At 38.9% G+C, this 17,583-nt stretch overlaps 1 protein-coding gene across 7 annotated transcripts in view; it reads left to right on the top strand.

The window, feature by feature from the left end:
- Positions 1-17,583, top strand: part of DENND5A (DENN domain containing 5A) — a 68,176-nt gene that overhangs the window by 23,234 nt on the left and 27,359 nt on the right. For 6 of the 7 annotated variants that reach the window (XM_063289435.1, XM_063289436.1, XM_063289437.1 and 3 more), the window contains 5 exons: positions 553-873; positions 6,515-6,730; positions 8,100-8,334; positions 10,573-10,723; positions 11,661-11,754. In XM_063289435.1, coding sequence (XP_063145505.1) covers positions 553-873; positions 6,515-6,730; positions 8,100-8,334; positions 10,573-10,723; positions 11,661-11,754 — 1,017 coding nt within the window. Of the gene's footprint in view, positions 1-552; positions 874-6,514; positions 6,731-8,099; positions 8,335-10,572; positions 10,724-11,660; positions 11,755-17,175; positions 17,342-17,583 lie in introns of those variants that run through there. The other variant, XM_063289440.1, reaches the window with a different exon arrangement.

Here is a 17,583-nt window from a genome sequence, read left to right as displayed (position 1 = left end):
TTATTCTTCCCTCGACCTCTTCTAATCCTCATTATTTGCTTAATAGGCAACCACTCCAAATGCTTATGGCTAATCAGTATATGAGAGGGTATTAAAATTTCTTCTGCTTGCTGTTATTCTAAATAGATGGAGAGAAAAAGCAGCCAGAAAATATACTGCTACCATTATGTGATTGGAAATCACTGTGGAGAGGGTGAACTGGAAATACATAACTGTTTTTGCAACAAGGGGAATATCTAACTACTTTTATATCAAGTGTGGAGTACCTGTGATCCTCTAGATCAGTGGTTTTCAGCGTGGGCTATATTTCTCAATATAGATAGATAATTATAATAATTATACGGACAGCAGCTATGAGGGTGGTCACAGGTAAATGAGAGGGGGGCTGTGAGCAAAAAAAGGATGAGAACCTCTATACTGCGTTATTTTTATTGCTAAACTTCTGTGTCTTTTACTAAATAAAAATAGCATGTATATTTCATACAGGATGTTTCTAAATGTTTAACCCCTGCTTATGATTACTCTTACCTCTGTTCCTACTTTGATTTTTAGGCAAATTTGTGTTTTGTGGATATAGACAACCACTATGTTGAGTTGCCGGAAGACTTGCCTCAGTTTCCAAATAAACTTGAATTCATTCAGGAAGTCTCTGAAGTGCTTATGGCTTTTGGGATTCCACCTGAGGGAAACCTGCATTGTAATGAAAGTGCCTCCAAGATGATGAAAAGCCTCAGGACCTGTGACATAGTCTCTGATAAGAGAAACGGAAACATAGGAGGTCCAACTATGAATTCTTACGAACTACTGAAAGAAAATGAAACCATAGCAAGACTGCAAGCACTTGTTAAAAGAACAGGAGTTAGTCTAGAAAAGGTAAATTGCATCATAGTTATGGGAGTTCTGTAAGTATACACATGATTAATGGAGGATTGTTTGGAGATTTTATCTTGAACTGGTGTTGCTACTAACAGTGGCATCTATGGTGGCCCTACAAATGTTTTAATCAATCCCTGGGCAGGGAGTCAAAAGAGCAAGATGGTGATTTTGGCAGCTCAGACAAAGCCCTGCTCACGTTCATGTGTTGACATCACACATGTATATAAAGAGGCAAGGCTTGACCTGCTGCAGCTGCTGTCTTGCTTTTTTTGACTCCCCATGGACACTGCTGGCTACTTAACCTTGTTCCCAGTTCACTTGTATACCGTCTGCCAAATTTAAAAGCTTGCTATCTACATAGATAATAAGGCAATTGTTTCATTAATTTGGCAAGTATGTTCCCAGCAAGCTTTCACAGTGGTTTCCTCCTAACTTTTGTTTGAATTTGTCAGTGGTTAGGTACCAGTGAATAGGGACGCGGTGGCGCTGCGGGTTAAACCGCTGAGCTGTCGATCGGAAGGTCGGCGGTTCGAAACCGCGCGGCGGGGTGAGCTCCCGTTGTTAATCCCAGCTCCTGCTCACCTAGCAGTTCGAAAACATGCAAATGTGAGTAGATCAATAGGTACCGCTTCGGCGGGAAGGTAACGGCGTTCCGAGTCGTCATGCTGGCCACATGACCCGGAAGTGTCTATGACAACGCCGGCTCCAAGGCTTAGAAACGGAGATGAGCACCGCCCCCTAGAGTCGGACTCGACTGGACTTTACGTCAAGGGAAACCTTTACCTTTACTAGGTACCAGTGAACTATTTCTGGGATGTTGACACTGAAAGGAATGTCTTTCTGATATGTCAATTTCTTTTTTTTATTTATTTGCTATTCTATTAAGGAGTAAGGACAAGCTGCTTAAGACTTGTAAGAGCATGTTTTTGATACTAAATAACCTATACTATAATTGATATTTTATGATACTTCAAACAGTTTATGCATTCTCTTGGGTCAGAAGGTTTATGTGGAATAATGTTTGGAAATTGGCTACTAGATAGCCACATAAGACTTTTTTTCGTTTTCTTCTTTAAAGACAAATAGGTAAAATCTGCTTGAACCTAAGTCAGAAAAACAGTATCACAGAATCTTTTTTTTTTAAATACGGAGGGTAAACATTTTTAATAGAAAAAGGCAATTCAAAGTTTAAGATGACCCCTCCTCCCCCCAAAGAAAAAGAAAGCAGGAAAAAAAAGTTAGAGATAAAAATTCTATACCAGTTTTCCCATCTTGTTAACCTGAGGTTCCCAACTCCAGCTGAAACGTATCCCAGAGATTTTCCCTCTCCAGTAAATGTGGCCATATATCTTACCTGTATATTTGTGTGGGCATCCATGGATGAAAGACAATGGGGACAAACAACAATGCATGTGTTATGTCATCATGCAAATGCCACAATTTACATACTTGGATCAGATGTCACGATATACTCCAAAAAAGGGGCAGGGCCAGGACAAAAATTTGAATTGATGACTACTGATTAAAATTAATTGCCTGTAATATAAGGTCCCCACGCATCAACTAATCTCTCTCACATAATCTCATATACTCATATAAGCACATTTTTCTTCCCTTCTTCTTGTAGCAGTGGCAAAAAAGCCCCATCAAGGAGCTGGGGAAATGGAAAGGAATAGCTGTACTGGGCAGGAACTAAATAGAAAGAGGGACCAAACTGGTTGAAGATGAAATAATAGGACAGAGAAAATAAAAAAGGAGGGAAAAGTCTTGCTTAGACTTTCTAGAATGGGATAAAATTCACTCTTCAAACAAGTCTAAGCAAGGTCTAATCTTAACAGGTATTTTAACTTTATAAGAACGTGAAAAATAAAAATACTACTGGTATTACCACTACCACTAGTCATTTGTACATTCCTTTGTTATTAGCAGAGCAAATCAACCCCTCACTTAATAAGTAATTTCCTTTCAGATAAGTATAGTAAGTGACTTTCGATATTAGTGTGGTGTGCCTAACTTTATATAATCATTTAACGACTATATAGGAATATTTATCTTGTTCTGATAATTAGCAGTTGCTACCCTAGCAGTTGCTGTCTGATTGATAATTCATAAATTAGTCATACTTTGTTGTTGTTTATTCGTTTAGTCGCTTCTGACTCTTCGTGACTTCATGGACCAGCCCACTCCAGAACTTCCTGTCGGTCGTCAACACCCCCAGCTCCCCCAGGGACGAGTCCGTCACCTCTAGAATATCATCCATCTATCTTGCCCTTGGTCGGCCCCTCTTCCTTTTGCTTTCCACTCTCCCTAGCATCAGCATCTTCTCCAGGGTGTCCTGTCTTCTCATGATGTGGCCAAAGTATTTCAGTTTTGCCTTTAATGTCATTCCCTCAAGTGAGCAGTCTGGTTTTATTTCCTGGAGGATGGACTGGTTGGATCTTCCTGCAGTCCAAGGCACTCTCAGAATTTTCCTCCAACACCACAGTTCAAAAGCATCTATCTTCCTTTTCTCAGCCTTCCTTATGGTCCAGCTCTCACAGCCATATGTTACTACGGGGAACACCATTGCTTTAACTATGCAGACCTTTGTTGTCAGTGTGATGTCTCTGCTCTTAACTATTTTATCGAGATTTGTCATTGCTCTTCTCCCAAGGATTAAGCGTCTTCTGATTTCCTGACTGCAGTCAGCATCTGCAGTAATCTTTGCACCTAGAAATACAAAGTCTTTCACTGCTTCTACATTTTCTCCCTCTACTTGCCAGTTATCAATCAAGCTGGTTGCCATAATCTTGGTTTTTTTGAGGTTTAGCTGCAAGCCAGCTTTTGCACTTTCTTCTTTCACCTTCATCATAAGGCTCCTCAGTTCCTCTTTGCTTTCAGCCATCAAAGTGGTATCATCTGCATATGTGAGATAGTTAATGTTTCTTCCAGCGATTTTAACTCCAGCCTTGGATTCCTCAAGCCCAGCATGTCGCATGATGTGTTCTGCGTACAAGTTGAATAGGTAGGGTGAGAGTATACAGCCCTGCTGTACTCCTTCCCCAATCTTAAACCAGTCTGTTGTTCCGTGGTCTGTTCTTCCTGTTGCTACTTGGTTGTTATACAGATTCTTCAGGAGGCATACAAGATGACTTGGTATCCCCATACCACTAAGAACTTGCCACAATTTGTTATGGTCCACACAGTCAAAGGCTTTAGAATAGTCAATAAAACAGAAATAGGTGTTTTTCTGAAACTCCCTGGCTTTTTCCATTATCCATCGGATATTGGCAATTTGGTCACTAGTTCCTCTGCCTTTTCTAAACCCAGCTTGTGCATCTGGCAATTCTTGCTCCATGACTTGCTGAAGTCTACCTTGCAGGATCTTGAGCATTACCTTACTGGCATGTGAAATGAGTGCCACTGTTCGATAGTTTGAACATTCTTTAGTGTTTCCCTTTTTTGGTATGGGGATATAAGTTGATTTTTTCCAATCTGATGGCCATTCTTGTGTTTTCCAAATTTGCTGGCATATAGCATGTATTACCTTGACAGCATCATCTTGCAAGATTTTGAACAGTTCAGCTGGGATGCCATCATCTCCTGCTGCCTTGTTATTAGCAATGCTTCTTAAGGCCCATTCAACCTCACTCTTCAGGATGTCTGACTCTAGCTCACTGACCACACCGTCAAAGCTATCCCCGATATTGTTATCCTTCCTATACAGGTCTTCTGTATATTCTTGCCACCTTTTCTTGATCTCTTCTTCTTCTGTTAGGTCCTTGCCATCTTTGTTTTTGATCATACCCATTTTTGCCTGGAAGTTACCTCCAATGTTTCTAATTTTCTGGAAGAGGTCTCTTGTCCTTCCTATTCTATTGTCTTCTTCCACTTCTGCGCATTGCTTGTTTAAAAATAATTCCTTATCTCTTCTGGCTAACCACTGCAATTTTGCATTTAATTGGGCATATCTCCCCCTATCACTGTTGCCTTTTGCTTTCCTTCTTTCTTGGGCTACTTCTAGTGTCTCAGCAGACAGCCATTTTGCCTTCTTGGTTTTCTCTTTATTTGGGATGTATTTTGCTGCCGCCTCCTGAACAATGGTGCGAAATTCTGTCCAGAGTTCTTCCGGGACCCTATCTACTAAGTCCAGTCCCTTAAATCTATTCTTCACCTCCACTGCATATTCCTTAGGAATATTAGTGAGCTCATATCTAGCTGATCTGTGGGTCTTCCCTAATCTCTTTAGTCTGATCCTAAATTGTGCAAGAAGAAGCTCGTGATCAGAACTACAGTCAGCTCCAGGTCTTGTTTTTACCGACTGTATAGATGTCCTCCACCTTTGTCTGCAAAGGATGTAGTCAATCTGATTTCAGTGTTGTCCATCTGGTGAAGTCCATGTATAAAGCCGTCTCTTAGGTTGTTGGAAGAGAGTGTTTGTTATGCAGAGTGAGTTGTCTTGGCAAAATTCTATTAGCCTATGTCCTGCTTCATTTTGTTCTCCCAGGCCATGCTTACCTGTAATTCCAGGTGTCATTTGACTGCCCACCTTAGCATTCCAGTCTCCCGTGATGAAACATCTCTTTTAGGTGTGTTGTCCAGTAGGTGCTGCAGATCCTCATAGAACTGCTCTACTTCAGCTTCTTCAGCATCTGTGGTTGGGGCGTATATTTGGATCACTGTGATGTTAGATGGCTTGCCCTGAATTTGAATTGAGATCATTCTATCGTTTTTTTTGGATTGTATCCAAGCACTGCTTTAGTCACTTTACTATTAATTATGAAGGCTACGCCATTTCTTCTGTGGTCCTCTTGTCCACAGTAGTAGATCTGGTGGTCATTTGATGTGAAGTGGCCCATTCCAGTCCATTTCAGTTCACTGACACCCAAAATGTCTATCTTTAATCTTGACATCTCACCAATAACCACATCCAATTTGCCCTGGCTCATAGATCTTACATTCCAGGTTCCAATGGTGTGTTGATCCTTAGAATATTGGATTCTCCGTTCACCACCAGCACCGTCGGCCGCTAGCCGTCCTTTCGGCTTTGAGCTAGCTGCGTCATCACGTCTGGGGCTAGTTGAACTCATCCTCTGTTCCTCCCCAGTAGCATTTTGACCATTTTCCGACCTGGGAGTCTAATCTTCCGATGGTATACCGACATATCTCTGGTTGTACTGATCCATTTAGTTTTCACGGCAAGAATACTGGGGTGGGTTGCCATTACCTTCCCCAGGGATCGCATTTAGTCTGACCTCTCTGTCGTGACCTTCCCGTCTTGGGTGGCCCTTCACGGTTTAGCTCATGGCATCATTGAGGTGCTCAAGCTCCAGCACCACGACAAGGTAACAATCCTTTGCTGAAGAGTCACACTTTACAACATATATACCTTGAACAAGAAATTATTAGAAAATTTAAGAGTATGAAGATCTAAATGATTTGTAAAGACAATTTCCACTGGAAATGCATTTTTAATCAGGAATATAAGATGCTAATCTACTGCATATAGATGCAGTTACTTTATGTTTTGTCTAGCAATAGAACAACGGAGCACTATTCTATAAAAGCTGTTTACATTCCAGTGTAAATAGCACGTATATATCTTGATTTCTCAAGATATTAAAGCTGAACTACTATATGAGCATCTCTTTCCTTACAGGTTGAAGTTCGAGAGGAGATGAGTAGCAAGAAGGATCTGAAAATGCAATGTGATGAAGAAGAGTTAAAGATTTACCAGCTCAATATTCAAATACGGGAAGTTTTTGCAAATCGTTTCACTCAGATGTTTGCAGATTATGAAGTATTTGTTATTCAGCCCAGTCAGGACAAAGAGTCGTGGTTTACTAATAGAGAGCAGATGCAGAACTTTGATAAAGTGAGTATGAATATAGAAATTCTTAAAATGAGGAAGAAGGGGATTTGTACAAGTCCATGGTTCATCCCAAGTTGTCTAAACCATGGCTTGCCAAAATGGAAATAGGATATCTGAACTGAGGCACAGAAAGATCATTAAAAAAACTCTTGACAGCAGCCATTAATAGATTTAATTTTGATAAGATCAGTGTGATAAATTGTGGATGGATATGCCTTATGAACAATAAGAAATGGAGATTGTTCGGATGAATCACAATCAATATATCTGTATAAATTGTATCTCGGTTAAGGGATTTTTGTTTGTTTTGATGAGGGCATTTTATATTTTACGTAGGTTCCTGTCTCTGATAATCTTATTTGTTTGGGTTAAAACAATCCTACTTTTGATTATAGTATTAGTATCTATATCTGATACTACTCATGATGTTAGATATGTTATTAATATTTGAGGAGAGTATACTTCTTTAATGAACAGGCTGCATCTTCTGTAATATATTTGGAGGATGAGTCATCATGGCCACATCCAGAAGAACTTATATGAGCAAATGATGGCTTTAAACTATTTTTCTTTTAATAGTAATTCCCTTCTTCTTTGTATATTGCTGATGCAATTCCCTCAAATGTCACAACATTTTAAAGGAAGAGATGCTTTCACATACTGATTGAGTGTCTTCTGAACAAAGATTGATGTAAGATTCATGTATGAAACCCTTGAGAATCACTGCCACTTAGTGTAGAGGACTAAAGATCTATTTCATACAAAGCAGCTGTTCCTAAATTCATAGATTGGTACAGGAATTCTGCCAGTAAAATAGAGAGAAAGGCCCAGATGTATTGTTATAATTTTCATTAATTAAAATTGGTAAAGTACAGTAGCTGAATCCTATAGCTGTTTCCACATGTTTGTGATTTTTGTTACCTTCCTTTGTATACCTTCAACTTTTCCTTAGAATTACAGATCTCTGGGAATTGGTAATACTTCTAATCTTGAAAAACATATTACCTAGTTACTTCCTTGTATGGGCATCATACAGATGATAATGTAGATTCTGTTTTCCCTGTTGGACCTCCCCCATATGTATGCATGGGCTTTGACTTTTAATTGATCAATCACTTCTTTACTTCAACACTGTAAGAGCTCACATACTTGTTTGTATAGCAGCAAAATGTAATCCAAGCTACCCTTGTTTCTTCAGATAAAAAGATATGAAATGGAAAGAGAATCTTTATTTTTAGTGTATTTCAAAATGTACTATATTAGAATATGGTAAAATAGAAAACAACTTCAGATGAATGAAAGTGTTCATGTCATTTTTAAAAAGCAATTATATGTTAAGGAAACATAAATACCGCTTCTTTCACTTTATTAGGCATCCTTCTTATCTGATCAGCCTGAACCTTACTTGCCTTTCCTCTCAAGATTTTTGGAGACGCAGATGTTTGCTTCTTTTATTGACAACAAGATTATGTGTCATGATGGAGATGACAAAGATCCTATCTTAAGAGTGTTTGATTTTAGAATCGATAAAATTAGACTGTTAAATGTTCGAACACCAACTTTGCGCACATCCATGTATCAAAAATGCACTACCATTGATGAAGCTGGTAAGAGCTGCAAAATTTAATTCTATTTGAATAAATGTAAGAGGTAAAGGGCACTAGTTATATACTGATAAAACTTAGTTCCTAAAACTAATTTACACCTACACCATTTACTATACCTTTCCATTCACTCTGCTGGAGGTTCCTTGGTTAGTTGTCTTTATCCATTTACAAAACAGTTATTTATCTTTATCAAAATCGCTGTCATATTCTCTCATGATTTAATTTTAACTATTTCTTGTTCTCTCTGACTACATTATTTGCAACTATCTTTCTCTTTCTATACAGATGCAATCGCTTTTATTAGCATTTTTTGTAGCAATCATTCTCTAATACACATTTTTTCAACAATAGCCTCTTTCACTTCATCATTCCACCAACAGTCCTTTTTCATACTTTCCATTAGGATAGCTCCACACATTATTATGATATTCTGTTCCACACAGTTTCCACAAACTCTCTTCTTCCCCCCTTTCCATTCATTTTTTAAAAGAGATTAATCCATGTTCTAATACATTTCCATACAATATTTGTACCTTTTCTTCCTGTAATCATTCTACTTTCACTCCTTTTTTTTCACTATTTCCTTTTCTTTGATATCTATTTTTTTTAATGATCCACGTTCAACACTACCAACAAATAGCCTGTCCCATGTTCAGAAGCTGTCATAACCCTTACATCCTTCAGTTATACTGTCAGTATTTCATCATAAATAATGAAGTCAATCATGCTTTTAGATTTATATTCATTCTTTTTCCATATGTAGACACAAATAGACTAATTATTAAACCATGTTTTTGAAACAAATAGACCTTTGTCTAAGCAGCAATTCACAAATGGTCACCATTCTCATTGTTCCTGGGTCTCTAAATAACCCCAACACTTTTTCTGTATTCTCTTGCCTAGTCACTTAGCAGAATAATTTTTCCCCTGGATCACGTTCATTCAGAACGTTGCATAGTTTCTTCCAAAAGCTAACTCTGGATCTACCATTATCACTATTCTTTGGAATGTAACATATAGATTTCACAAACCTAAAGATTTCTACTCTCTTATGTACCTACAACAACCTAGATGACACCAGTTCATACTTTGACATACATTTTAGCTCTTTTATTCATAATTATACCTACCCCTTCATCTCTCTGAATTGATTGATCAGTTCACAAGATTAGATCACCTTCACTCAGATCTATTACATCTTTTCTCTTAGCTTCACAGAAACACAACTTACCTATTTTTCTTTCTTTAAATTTCATTCATTAATTTAAGCTTTTTACCATTTACTCTTCTTGCATTCCAACTCATAATTTTCAGTATGCCATAGTTATTACCTGGTGGACCAGTAGATATTGATCTCTGCCACCCAGTAAGGCTTTGGTTGATTGAAGTCTTCACATAAAGAATCTTTAGTAAGTTAGAAGTATACATTAGGTTACCAACTTTAGACATATCCTGCTACTTGCAGTATTTCTTGCTAATGGTAAGGAGAGTAAGTAAGTATAAGTATATAAGTAATAATAAAATAAATATAAGTATATAAATAAGGATAATAAGGAGAGCCAATTTGGTGTTGTGGTTCAGGTGCTGGCCTAGAAACCAGGGGACTGTGAGTTCTAGGCCTCTCTTAGGCATGAAAGCCAGCTGGTTGACTTGGGGCCAGTCACTCTCTCTCAGCCCAACCCACCTCACAGGGTTGTTGTTGGGGGAAAATAGGCAGGAGAATTGGATATGCTCACTGCCTTGAGTTAAATATAAAAAAGGTTTATTATTATTATTATTATTATTATTATTATTATTATTATTATTATGGCACATTTTGGCCAGTTTGTTAGAAGTGCAATGAAAGTCTAGTTTTACCTCCAGCGTGCCCATACTATGCTATGCAAGCTAGAATCTCTAATTTATAATCTATGCATGCCAAGCTTCTGTTGCCCACATTCTACCAACTATACACAGTGTACTGACACAGACTCAGAATGCAAACAAATTAAATTATCAAAGAGTTGGGGAAAATGGTGTAGGTCAATTTGTTTTAATAACCTAATTGCATGTAATATAACTGTATCAAACAGACTCCTGCTTCTTTTCTAGTACTCTGTATAGAATATGTATTCCTAGCAGTAGTGTCCTAGTTTGTATTTTAGAGACTTAGGGTTCAGATTCTCCTTTTATTTCACAATTTAACATCAGCTATGCTACATTATCATATGGTTCAATGTATGATTTTTTTTCTCCCAGAAAAAGCTATTGAGTTAAGATTGGCAAAAATAGACCATACTGCAATCCATCCCCACTTATTAGATATGAAGATTGGACAAGGAAAATATGAACCTGGATTTTTCCCCAAGCTACAATCTGATGTACTTTCAACAGGGCCAGCAAGCAATAAGTGAGTATTGTACAGCTGACGTGGTTGACTAAGTCAGCTTCTCCCTCAGAAAAGTGACTTAATTCAATGTGTCAGTAGCGTATGACCACCTGTATCTTGGTGAAAAGGAGGAGCGGCCATTTACGAAGCTCCCTAGCCACTGCCAAAGTGGCCAGGGAATTCTGATTTCTTTCTATATTTTTCCCTTCCAGAGGAAAATTCGCGGCCAGTCCTCCCTCCCTCCGTCCCTCAGTACTGCCACAAGGTGCAAAAAATATAGAACACAGAGACAGAGTGATTGTTCTTCTGGAGTCTCTCTAGAATTTTAGTCTCTGTTTCACAGCTGAATGGGAGAGTTAACTCTCTGTCAACTGTCTTTGCCTATCTGAATGTCACAGCGGATGAGGGAAAGTCTCCCCCTGAGTCTGTTTTGGAATAAAATGTGGTCCCCTGTTCTCCTCCCCTGCTGCCACTACATACCATCATGACCCCTTTGACTCAGTTAAGTGTGTTGTGCAAATGCAGACACTGTCTGGAAAATGAAATGTTTATTAATTAAAATTTAACAATTTAGGAACTGTAATTAGAGTTGATAAAAAGAAAAAACATTTAGGCTATCACTAGGGGACAGTACAAAACAAAGTATCAAGTCTTACTCACTTTAAATGTTATACAACAGCAATCTTGTTATTAATATATAATCTCACAGCCAGGCATAGTTCATTTTTATATGGATAAATAAGAGAAAAAAATGATAGCTTAATTATTTCCCCCCCTGTGTTACACTCCTGTGGTTCCACACCATAGTTTTCAGCTCTTGTTAGCAAACATGTTGCTGAGCTTGACCTACTACGTGTTGGTGGTTAATCTATATTATTATTAGCACTTTCAGATCAGGATGAACATTCTGCTCTTATTTACCTAGTGTACCTAAAGAATACCACTTTTGATTTTCTAGATGGACCAAACGCAACGCACCTGCACAGTGGAGGAGGAAAGACAGACAGAAACAGCACACTGAGCACCTGCGTCTTGATAACGACCAGAGAGAGGTGAAAACTGTTTTGTGACGTTACTGAATTATAGAATCAACATTTTCTATAAGTAGTAACTTATCTGATTTTGCCTCTACCAAAAAAAAAAAGGAAAAAGCATCTCAAATCTTTAAAGCTATGTCTATTTATTCAGGAGAGTGGTTCACATATGGTGGTACACATAATTGTATAGAGAAAATTAAGGGTAACTCTTTCACACTGGTGATGAATGTGGCATCCTTAGTTCAGCATTTGGTAGTTGTGATTTGTGAGGGGACTACCATCTTTACTTGGTGAAATGGCTCCATATTTTCAGTAACCATGAAAGCAGTACCAGAGCTCACGGTAGGACCAATAATTTCAATGGTGGGAGTGAAGCAGGGTGTGATCCACAACATGAGGGCTGGTGGGGATATGAAGAGGTGAGAGAAGTCAACCCACCTTGGAGAAAGAAATCCAATTATCACTTATTGTGAAAATATATTGAAACCTCAGTTTACCAGACCATGATACAATAAACTTTGCAGGCAGTAGATCAGATTTTCACAGCCATTTATGCCATTTGCTTAATGATGTCAATTTAAATCATTTGTAAAATGATGTCATCACATAAATGATGTAACTTTACATAAATGGCACAGCATAACTTTTATTACAGTCTTAGACTGCAAATGGGTAATTCATGTAATGACATCATTACACATGCATATAAAATAAATTGCTATGGCCACATACTCTAATTTAGCAGACAACTGAGAATAATAGGCACCCCAGCCCCTACCTTGTCCATTAAATCAAGGTTTCGCTGTACTCTGAAGGTTCTAAGTAAAAGCAAGAGAGAAAAAAAATCAATATGGTGTAATTGATAATAATTCTAAAAGAAAATATCATTTCTGGAGAATAGTTACTCATAAAACTGTGATTTATGTTTCTAACTTTTAAAATTGTTTTTACTGTGCTATACACTGATGTAAAATTGTATTCCTTTATCTGTTCAAATTCCCGTTAATTGTAAATTATGTTACATCATCCTTTTTTTGACTGAAAAGTCATGAATTGTCTTAAATCACCTGTTCTTGCATATGAGTATTTAAAATGTCATGCTGCTCTACCATGCTCCTATTTAATATTAGCTATTTGACTTTTGATTTATATAGTTTTGTGTTGTTTTGCTACCTTTTCTGTCTCAGCAGCAGCTAGATTTTCTTTTGAAAGCTTCAGCTGCAATTATGTTTAAACATAGAGCAGCATAATTGGCTTTAAGTGCTCTGTTGAATCTATTTCAGTGCTTTAGCTAGTCTGTTGTGTTTGTCTGTGTATAGCTGGTCTGAAAAGTGCTTTTTTTGTTCACTCCAAACACGTGATATATAGCATAAATTTAGCATCATCTAATTTTTGTTCATGGTGTCTGTGTATCTCACAAATGAGTTCACATGCCTGTGCAGTGTATTATTTAGGACATTCTGGCTGAGCTCTTTTTGGTGATAGGATATCCCACACCTGTGCTTGTGCGTATGCCCAGCTAGATATCTCCTATTTTACCACAGTTCTTTTTGGCAATGTATCTTGCAAGAAGACATTGTGGATCACATCAGTCATACTACTGAAGATACTACAGAAGCTTCAGCTGATGCAACGTGAAGCAGTTCGGGTAGTAAATGGTGGATATGCTAATTCACTCTTGTAACAGCAGTACTTACTGGAATTACATTGGCTGCCAGTTAACTTCCAGGTACAGTTCAAGGTCCTTTAAAGCCCTATGTGGCACAGGACCTGAATATCTCCGTGATCACCTTCTCCATATTGAATCTCCCTGTCCAATAAGACCTGAGAGAAAGGGCTTGCTGAAGTTCCACCAGTGAGAGAATGCCATCTTCAGTGACTTCAGACTTGGGCCCCTCATTTGGGTAAGCTGTTGCAGATCATCTCCTCCTTACTAAGTTTTCAGAGAGCCATAAAAATTTGGCTGTTTAGAAAGGCATTTGGGGATGAAGAAGATCATGCTACCCCAAAGGTGGCACAATGGATTAGTAGAATATAATTGTATTAATTGATTTTTATGTTTAAATCTTATTATAGTACTACTGTAAGCTGCTCAGAATCTTTGGAAATGGTATGGCATGTAAGTTGTAGTAACAAGTAAACAAATAATAAAATTAATCCAATAAAACAATAGTATAATACTATAAAATTATAAAAATTACATCACTTTAATAATTCATAGAACCATTTGGCTTCAAATGCCCTGTGAAAGAGCTCTGTCTTCAAGGCATTTCCAAAGGATGCAAAAGTAGATGCAATCTGAACCTCTGGGAGGAAGCTGTTCTACAAGGTAGGGGCCATCACAGAAAAATACTGCTTTTGGGTCCCCTTTCCTTTACCTCACAACTGAGAGGCAGTTGAGCTTCCCAACCTGGGATAAGTTGCTTCCACCTAGAAATGACAGTCCTAAAGACATCTAGGAATGAAGATATGTAGGACTTTAAAGATTAAAATCAGCACTTTGAATTGTACTTGGAACTTTATTGGGGGCCTAGTCAAGACCCTTAATACTGGGTGCTATACTGTTGTAATAGCTTTTACCAGCCAATACACAGGTTGCAGTATTCTGCACCAACTGCAGCTTCTGAATGATCTTCAAATGCAGCGTCAAGTAAAGTGCATTGCTGTAGTCCCTTCAAATGGTGATACTGTCATGAATCACTGTTGCTAGGGCCTCTCACTTTGGATAGGGCCACAATTGGTGTGCCAGGTGAAGTTGGAGAAAAGCTTCCTTGCCCATGGCTCTGATGGCACTTGCTTCAGTGAGTCAGAACTTCCAGTGAGTCAGGATAACTGCTCCACAAAGGGGAATGCCTCTCATCCAGGTTAAAATTGCCGCTAACAAGACAGTTAAGTTCTGGACAAATAGCAACTCAACTTTCCTAGGGTGCCATCTCAGCCTTTACAGACTCCAGACACTCAGGACAGTTCTGTGACACCTCCAGTCCATCTCAGGGTAGAGATACACTACTGGGTATCATCTGCATATTGACACTACCTCATCCTAAACTGATGGATGACTTCTTATATACCTGTTAAACAGTAGAGATGATTAAACCTTTTGGCACCTCACAGGAGAGCTCCCACAAATCCTCATTCTCCATCAGCACTATGAAACCACCACAAAACCATGTCCCCAACTCCCAGCCCTCACAGGCATTCCAGAAGGATATGATGGTATTGAAAATCACTGAGAGGTCCAAAAGGATTAAGAGGATCACAGTACCTCTCTCCAAATTTTGATTAAGGTTATCTTCCAGAATTACTGATGTTATTACCATCTCATGCCCATCCCCGAACTTTGACTGAAAGGGTTAAAATAATCTGCTTCCTTTAAGGTACTCTGTAACTGAAGCCCCACCACCTTCTCAACAAGCTCTTATGAAGGTGCTGCATCACTGCCATCTTCAAAGCATGTAGCATAACCCTCCCTCCTAGTGAAACACTGATCACTTCCCCAATCAAGTTACTCAAACCTCCTCCCCCACCCCACAAAGGAGCCAGGAGGGGCATTTCACAAGTAGCAAAGCTCATGCTAGAAAGCACCCTACTCATTTCACCTGAGTCCACAGGCTGAAATAAATCCATTGATTAATTTCCATATCACATTGAAAAGCTGCTATGGATGCCACTCATGCATTTGAGACAGGTGGATCCAAGACCCTTTACAGTTTTAGCAAAATGTGCAAATGCATCACACTGGCCCTATGACAGTTCTTTCTGCCTATCCTTCCCTAAAAAGGCTGGACAACAATCCACCAAACAATAAGTGAGAAGAAACACTGACACTTTGCTATTCATATTGACATGATATACCCCTAATGTGGTTGTTACTATAGTTGATCAGATTCACTTTTTGTTTTCTTCCATTGGAACTCCAGACATCTCTCTTCATCTCCCAGAGCTGCTAAGGAAACCAAGGAACACTGGCAAACAGATGTAGGCAACTTGCAGTCAATAATATCCAACACTCTGTTTATGACTTTCTTCCAGCGACCAACCCACAAATTGCCTGCCAGGTCTGTGGGAAAATCCCCAAGCACCTTCAAAATCTATCTGTATTAATAAGGCATCTTAAGTGATCCTTAATCAGCCCTCGCACCTTGTGGATATCCTTGGTGGCATTCATACCAGGAAATGATCTGACTATGGCAAAGGACTCATAACGTTCTCCGTATTCAGATCACACATCAACTGCTCTGAGGCAAAAACAAAATCCAGGGTAAACTAGCCATTGGTGTCAGATCAACTATCACATGGAACAAACCCGAGGTCACCATGGAGGCCATGAATTCCTTAGTCTTCCCAGAATCTGCCCTCAGGGCATGGAGATTTATATCCTCAAGCACCAGTAGTGGAGGAATTCCAACACCAGCCCAAAGATGACATCAGAGACCAAGAAACCATTCAGGCAGCAGGAAGAGCAGTACACAAGCAGAATCTCCCAACTTGTACCTCCAGTCCAACTTACACATTATCATCACAAAAGTAGTACCTCTGATAACTAAATCTGTCTCTCAAGATCATTGCCCACCTGTAAGTTGGTATCACAGCTATTGTAGTACTGTAAACCTAGGAGGGCAGATCTCTGAGAGGGTTACATTTCAACCTTCACCTAACAAGCTTTCAGTAATACATGCCAGGTCAGCCCACTCATCCACTACTAAGTTGTGGATAAATGCAGATAAATTACAGGTGAATCTGGACTTCACTAACAACAGGTTGAAGCCAAGATTGACAGTAATTTGGCTTCAAGAGTCTAGGAATGAGGCAGCTGAGCTAGAAATGGAGACCAGCACCAAACTGTAGGACTCCCCTCCCTTGTAATGGCTCACTCAGTGACCTCTAATATACTGTATCTCACCTACTATATCTTGCCTGACTCCATCTACTTTCCCTGCTTGGGAGCCCTGGCCAAACTACACAGCCTCAAGGGCTCAGCAGCATTTTTGACTCGTACTCTGCCGTTCATCCCATAAGCAAAGGCAGAAAGTTTCATTTCAATAGCTTGTTCCTCTGGGTGACAGCTGCTACCCACCTGGCATGCTAGCTGGCAAGTCTACCCTCATAAAAAAGAGCTAGATCTTACTTTTCTACAGCCTTTGTGGCTTAGAGGATTCTCTTACCAAATGTTTATTGAGCTGCAACATGATCACAATATTTGTTCAACAATATAAGTTGGATATCAGAGCAAGAATTAGTGAAGCCTTTGGAAATACAGTGCTGCCTTTTATTTTCCACTCTTTACTTACCTGCCCTCTGTAAGTATAGTTTGCTAGTCACCCATTTGTGTGATGCACAGAATCATTACACAGAAGAACAAGTTGCTTACTGCAACTGTGCTTTGTTGAGATATTATCTGTGCATTCACACAACCCACCCTCTGTCCCCTCACAGGCAATCATTCTCTTGAGGTTCTACATCAGCTAATGGAAGGCATGAGGTACCTTCTTAGCACTATTATAGTCATAGGGGTAGAATATCCTTCCTCTAAAAACAGCTCAGCTCTCAATGGTACATTGCACAGAAGGCCAGTGGAAGAACCTCAGTTACAGGTGAGTAGCCGGTCTTACTGTGCTATTTCAAAGCATGATTCTGTAATATTGGAAAAATATTACTCTTGCAGTGAAATGTTGTGCAATAATTATAGCCAGGCTATTTAAAACTGAATGGGAACATCAGTTCAAATATTATTTGCAATATAACATAAAATGTAGTCTTTTTTTATGAGAGATATATTTTACTCTCTTGTTAGAGAAATTCCAAATGTTTAAATTTAGAATTATGTTTATGTCTATGTCTATG

The sequence above is a fragment of the Candoia aspera genome, chromosome 1, assembly GCF_035149785.1.
Source record: "Candoia aspera isolate rCanAsp1 chromosome 1, rCanAsp1.hap2, whole genome shotgun sequence".
Taxonomy (NCBI): Eukaryota; Metazoa; Chordata; class Lepidosauria; order Squamata; family Boidae; genus Candoia; species Candoia aspera.
This window is presented reverse-complemented; position numbering and strand designations above follow the sequence as displayed.